The sequence below is a fragment of the Phragmites australis genome, chromosome 23, assembly GCF_958298935.1.
Source record: "Phragmites australis chromosome 23, lpPhrAust1.1, whole genome shotgun sequence".
In the NCBI taxonomy this organism is placed as follows: Eukaryota; Viridiplantae; Streptophyta; class Magnoliopsida; order Poales; family Poaceae; genus Phragmites; species Phragmites australis.
The window spans coordinates 6,337,146-6,343,145 of record NC_084943.1 but is presented as its reverse complement, the minus strand read 5'-3'; the positions used below and the strand labels follow the sequence as shown (position 1 = coordinate 6,343,145).

The following is a 6,000-nucleotide window of genomic DNA, read 5'->3' as shown; positions in this document are numbered from 1 at the left end:
AAATTCTCCTCGCGGTGGATTGTGGTGATTATGCAATTACGGTTGGTCTAGGCTTGCTAGAGATTACTCAACTTGGTCATGGAGATAACATCCAGCGTGCCTAGCTAGGTTCATTACTCTATGGCCTATTATTGTCCCCAATGATTTTCCTCGTACTTTTTCAGATGCAGAGCCTCACCAGCTCTGTAAACACATAATTACACAAACAATTATCTGTTCACAATTCACACACTTACCAAACAGAGATTTCAGCAACATAAATTGGCTATCTTTTCCGGCATTCGCAAATCTGGTGGCTTCTAGCTGAGCTATTCATAAAACCAAAACCATTGCTATTCTTCACACGCACATCAACATTACAACAAAAGATATACAGCGTACATTCAAGCAAAACATAGGTCTTCAGCAGGGAATCGGTTAGGGATGACTTAAAGCGCTATTGCAAACACACAATATCACTAATCCAGGTTGAAACTTGCTGGAAAAACTAACACCGTATCATGACATGTTAAACCATATCCAGTTATGAATGAGCTCATTGGATGATCCTGATAGACAAAAGACAGCTCTGATGAGTCATGAATAGGACCAATACAGGATGCATCTGAACAAAAGACAGCAATCCCACAGCTCTGAACTTTGGTTCCATATTTCTGAATGAGCACGAGACAGGATCCTACATCTGCCCAGCTAGCTGATGATGAATTTAAAAGGGCAGGGTCTCTGCAAATTACATATTCAGTTGGTAAGCTATCACTGATAATAGAAAATATGGCAATTTATCAGGAAATAACCTACACAAGTGCACATAAAAGTTGTTTCTGCAAGAGAGGTGCCTTCAGGCGATGAGATAGACTCAAGAAGCCAATGGCCCTTCAGCCCCAACAGCAATCAGCTTGCTTCCTGTCAACAAGAAACATGAGCTCACAATATCAACAAATGGAACATAGATGTCATAAAGATATCCCAGCAAAACGTTTAGGGTAAAAAAATATGGGTCCCTAAATACTAAAACTGTGACACACACCTTCAATATGCATAGTTTGAATAAATTTGGGGATCATATCATAACGGCCCAATGGATCTGTGGCAGCATGGACTAGGAGCGGCGGGAGCTCCTCATGGCTCAGGAGCCTAGAGAGCTTAGCTCTGCTTCTTTGCTGTTGGTTGTCTGGGAACACACCGCCAGCCACAGGCACAAAATGGTCCGGTAAGACCTCAGAGTTGTTGCTGGTGCTGCGGCAGGCTTCACTGAGATGGTGTGCACAGCTCCACTGGCGGCCCTCTTGGCGCAGCTCCACTGGTGGTTGTCAATTTTGACACTGAGCATGTCCTGTGTGTCATTCTTCTCCTCCAGGATCCAGTGATGTGCCAAGAGGGCCGACCTTCCCACACTCTAGACATGGCAAACGATACGGAGCCCGCAGAAGCTTGACCCAGGACACGTCCACCTTCTTGGTCGACATGAGATTGGTGATCACCAGCACCAGGAACCTCGTCTGGTAGGATTCTCGGAACACGGCACTCCGCAGGAGGATGGCATCATCCTATTGGATGCCAAATTTTTTAGTTTCAATAAATTCATGATTGAAAAGGTTATATGCATTTACCTTTCTCTTCAGTGGGATAATTTTTCAACAATATATTACCATAGAGAAATCATAAATATAATTGAGACTTCCGAGATCTTAAGATTTTCTGTTCTAAGACTGAAAAGGTCAGTGCTTCTGGCTCCATTCCATTATCTATCATTTCATGTAAAAGATCTTCAGCCTTTGCTATTTCTCCATGGCTACAATATCCATTGATAAGAGCTGTGTATGTGTAAACATCAGGAGTAAGTCCTTTCTGCAACATCTCATCAAATAGGCACCGAGCTTCCTCTAGATATTCTGTTTTGCAGTGCCCATCGATCAATACTGTGTAACAGGGTACATCACGTTCAATTTCATTGTCTTTCATAGAGCTCAACAATGCCTTATGTTTTGCTCTAAGAAGAAAGGTGCTCCTCTCCTTAGCAACGCCCTGCCATCCTTTCTGCAGGGTCTCCTTAAGTTGACCATCCAATAGCACTGTGTATGCAACTACATCAGGCTTAATCCCTACATCTGTCATTTGAACAAATAATGCACATGCTTCTTGCAACTGACCAGCCCTGCAGTAACCATTCATCAGCACAGTGTATACAATGACATCAACAGAAAGCCCTTGCTGAATCATATCACGGAACCATAAGTGAGCATTTTGCATATCTCCTGTCTGACAATAAGCTGATATGAGTTTGCTATACGAAATTACGTCAGGAACAACATTCTTTTCTAACATCATGCTAAATACAGTTGAAGCTCCTTTGACATTTCCATCTCTACAAAGGTCATTTATCAACTTTGAACACGAAAAATGGTCCACAAAATTTCCTTGTTGAGCAACCCTAAGAAAAAGCACGTAAGCATGGTCCGTCCAGCCTGAATGCAAATAGCCACAAACCATAGCACTGTACAACACTTCAATATTATCGATCCCTTTTTCTTCTACTCTATTAAATAACACCTCTGCTTCGCTCAGGTTGCCTCTCCTACAAAAACCATCAATTGCTACAGCATAGGTTAGTGAATCCTCCAACCCTTGATCCACCATATGGTCTAGAAGGACAGACACCTCCATAACAAGACCACTCCGGCAAAATCCACTGGCCAATATGTTATATGTAACTATGTCTGGTTTTATATTTTCCTTCAGCATCTGCTCGAATACCTGTTGAGCCTGTTGTATTTCTCCCTTCAGACAGTAGCCATTGATCAGGCATGTATAGTGGATTTTGTCAGGTGGCAAACCCCCAGCTCTCATTTCATTCAGTAGCTTAACTGCCTCACTCATGTTCCCAAGCTTGCAATAAGCATCCATAGCAATGTTATAAAGCACCCCATCAAGTTGGAGCCCTGAATCTCTAAATATTTGGAAGTACACTATAACTTCAGAAGTCATACCTAACTTCATTAAGCTCTGTAGAAGATAACCGACAATGTGACAGTTTATCTTGATACCATGGGATCCCATGGCCTCCAAATGATCCAAAGCCTTTTCTACATTGCCCATTTTGCAATAACTTTGAATGAGATAGCTATAACCATATACATCAGTGGCAGGTCCTTGTTTGGTCTTGTTCTCCAAGACTTTTTCAGCCTCCTCCAGTTTCATTTCTTTGCATAGTCCATCGATTAACATGTTATAAGCCATGGCCTCAATTGGAACCCTCTCCCTGGTGATCTCTTGCATAAAAGTGTAAGCTAGATCATACTTTCCACAATCACAAAGACCTATTACAAATGATGAGTATCCATGTGCATCTGGTTTCACTCCAGTTTCAATCATCTCAAACCACACTTGCAATGCTTCATCCACCTTCTTTGCTTGGAAAAGCGACCTAGTGACCATGCTCAATGAATGAGCATCAAGAGTCAACTGAAAGCACTTCATTTGATCATAAGCTGCGACAACCATCTCCGATTCACCGCTCTGAGCTACAAATTTGAGCAGAAAGTTGCAAGCCCAAACTGAAGGAACAAATCCAAGCCTGCAAAGGAGATTAAACATATCTATTGTCATTTGTGCATCGTGGCATGTGGTGTATGCCTTGATTAAGCAATTGCCTGCAAATGAGAGTGCATGAGAAGTGGCACATGTTTTTCTTAGGTGATCAATGAGTGGTAAGATTTCAGGATCACCACTACCAGTTGGCGAAACAATCTCACATAACAAGGATACCAACATCTTCCCCTGCCGTGAATGGGATAAAATATTTATGATCTCTGAATAGGTTGAAAAGTCATGGTGAAACCCAATGCTCTCAGTATCTTTAAAGTAGGCAAATGCAACAGCAGGCCTCCTCCTTAGGCAGCGGAGTGTCTCCACAACACTATCAGAGCTCAAAGAGCGGGCTCGTTTCCGGATAAGTTCATTATCAGGAACAAGTTCATTATCAGGAACACAATTCAGCTTTTCATCACCACTCGAGTAGTCTGATTGAACTGAAGCGGCAAGCATAGAGAAGGGGCAAGAAAAAAATTCCCAGGGAAAAACTCTCCTGTGCCTCAACCATTCAGTAGTGCATTTGGGCCGCCACCACAGGAGCATGGGAGATATGAATCTTTCAGCACTGCATACGACACATAATTGATAAAAGGAATCTGCCTGCAACAAAAAAGAAATGAATAAAAATCTATCAAATCCTGAATTCCTGCTAACAGTATGAGCTTCAATCTAAGCAGCAATCTAAGCAAGATGTGGCAACTTGGGGCCTTGTCGCCTAGATGGCACCTAACGTGTTCCCTTGTGGTGACGTAGATACACCTTGTCGCCTAGGTGACACCTTAAGAACCTTGGCAATATGTCAAACTTTTAACATCATAAATCAGCAGCATAAACCATGTAGGAAGTCCCATTTTTAGTAGGATTAAAAGTCTTCATCCTAGAAGGATAGAAATCCTTATAGCAGGATAGCACACCTCTTCTGCTCCTAATAGGTATAAGATATACGCCACCATTTACAACAGAGGGTGGCAGTGGTGTGTGTAGGACGAAACTGTAGGAAGGTAGTACTCTTTGGACAAAGATAACTCGTGATAGGCATATCAAACAAACATATGAACGTTTTGTTCAAACAAAAATCCCAAAAATACGACGAAGAACTGCCTCACTAACTGATAATACACCACGAGAGCCTATAAATGTGCAAGAAATAAAAATCTACAGATCAACATGAGCAAAACTAGTGATATAATCATAACTTTTAAAGAATTATAAGCATTAAAAAAAGAATGAAGCATAGCATTAAAGGTCTAATTTGAAATTGTGTCATGATTTTGTCATCACTAAGGCTTCTAAATATCTTTCTCTCAGTGTAGGATCATTTTACATTTTTCATGGAAACTTATGAACCACTGCTTGAGTTGGACAATTCAACAAACAAGCACTCATGCTCTCTAATTTCACCGTCACATTTAACAATCGGTACTCGATTTTCCAGATCAGCAACTATTTCCTCACGATTAAGAGTCACGCTCGCACTAGTGCGAAAGGTACTGCTTGTATTGCCTGAAACAATATGTATGCAATGCTTGTTTCTCCATTTCTTGCAGACTATCTGACGAGTTATCAATGATTTGCAGTTGCTTCAAATTCGCAAATCGGAATTCCGTATAAATCAAACACGTCATATCATCACACTATTACAACATGACTAGGGTCAGATACCTCGCTCTGCTCACCAGCTCGGCCTGCTAGTTGCCACTGCTCTTCTCGCAACGCTCGGCCTGCTCGGCTGCTTCCTCCTCTCTCTGGCGCCGCACGACAGCCCCTGCCGCCTTCGGCCTCTTCCAGGCGCCGCTTGGCCGCTGAAGCCCGGAGCCCGCCTGCCGCCGCTTGGCCACCGCCACCCGCAGGCTTGACGACTGCCCCGCACTCCTCTCCGTGGCGCCCGCTGCCGCGGTGCCGCGCCGCTGATCTCCTCACCAACTCGCGGCTGCTTGCCACCGTCCGCCGCACTCTAGGGTTCGGCCCGCCGCGCGCCGCCTCCGTGTGCAGCTCTGTGCTGTGCCTGGGACCGTGGGCGCCCGCGCGCGCGAGGGGCGTATATCATTTTCCGGCCCACTGGCCTAGTTACGAAATGGAGCCCAACTCATGTTCTCCTGCGAATCAGCTTTCGCTTTTGAATTTTAGTAGCAAAAGCTAAAAGTCAAAATAAATAGTTCGATTTTACAATTCACAACCCACAATAAAGAGTTAAATTATGCCACAATCCACACTTTGGTTTCCCATAACTTCTGTTGGATTGTGTATGATGAACAAACAAATCTCGACATCAAAGTTAATATAAATTACTCGCAATAATCACTGAACCAGCCCCCACCCGCTCTCGACTCCTTTGCTCCCTCTCTCCTAGGAAACCCTACCGCTGCTCCTTGACTACCCGACGTGCCTCCCCACCGCCCAGCACGCTCT

At 43.6% G+C, this 6,000-nt stretch overlaps 1 protein-coding gene across 4 annotated transcripts; it reads right to left on the bottom strand.

The window, feature by feature from the left end:
* Positions 1-317: 317 nt before the first annotated feature.
* Positions 318-5,627, bottom strand: LOC133906092 (pentatricopeptide repeat-containing protein At2g26790, mitochondrial-like). Of its 4 annotated transcripts, none has more exons than XM_062347875.1 (5): positions 5,254-5,627; positions 1,611-4,191; positions 1,028-1,547; positions 799-903; positions 318-723 (listed from the first exon to the last, which is right to left on the bottom strand). In XM_062347875.1, exon 2 carries the CDS (start codon positions 4,132-4,134, stop codon positions 1,660-1,662), a length of 2,475 nt encoding a protein of 824 aa, XP_062203859.1. In that variant the 5' UTR covers positions 4,135-4,191; positions 5,254-5,627; the 3' UTR covers positions 318-723; positions 799-903; positions 1,028-1,547; positions 1,611-1,659. The 4 variants fall into 4 exon arrangements, with proteins under 4 accessions (XP_062203859.1, XP_062203860.1, XP_062203857.1 ...); XM_062347876.1 differs by having other exon boundaries at positions 1,650-4,191; XM_062347873.1 differs by having other exon boundaries at positions 1,028-4,191.
* Positions 5,628-6,000: the final 373 nt, after the last annotated feature.

Bases quoted from the DNA above. Each gene is read 5' to 3' on its own strand.
- LOC133906092 (XM_062347873.1), bottom strand. From the start codon at position 4,134: ATGCTCCTGTGGTGGCGGCCCAAATGCACTACTGAATGGTTGAGGCAC.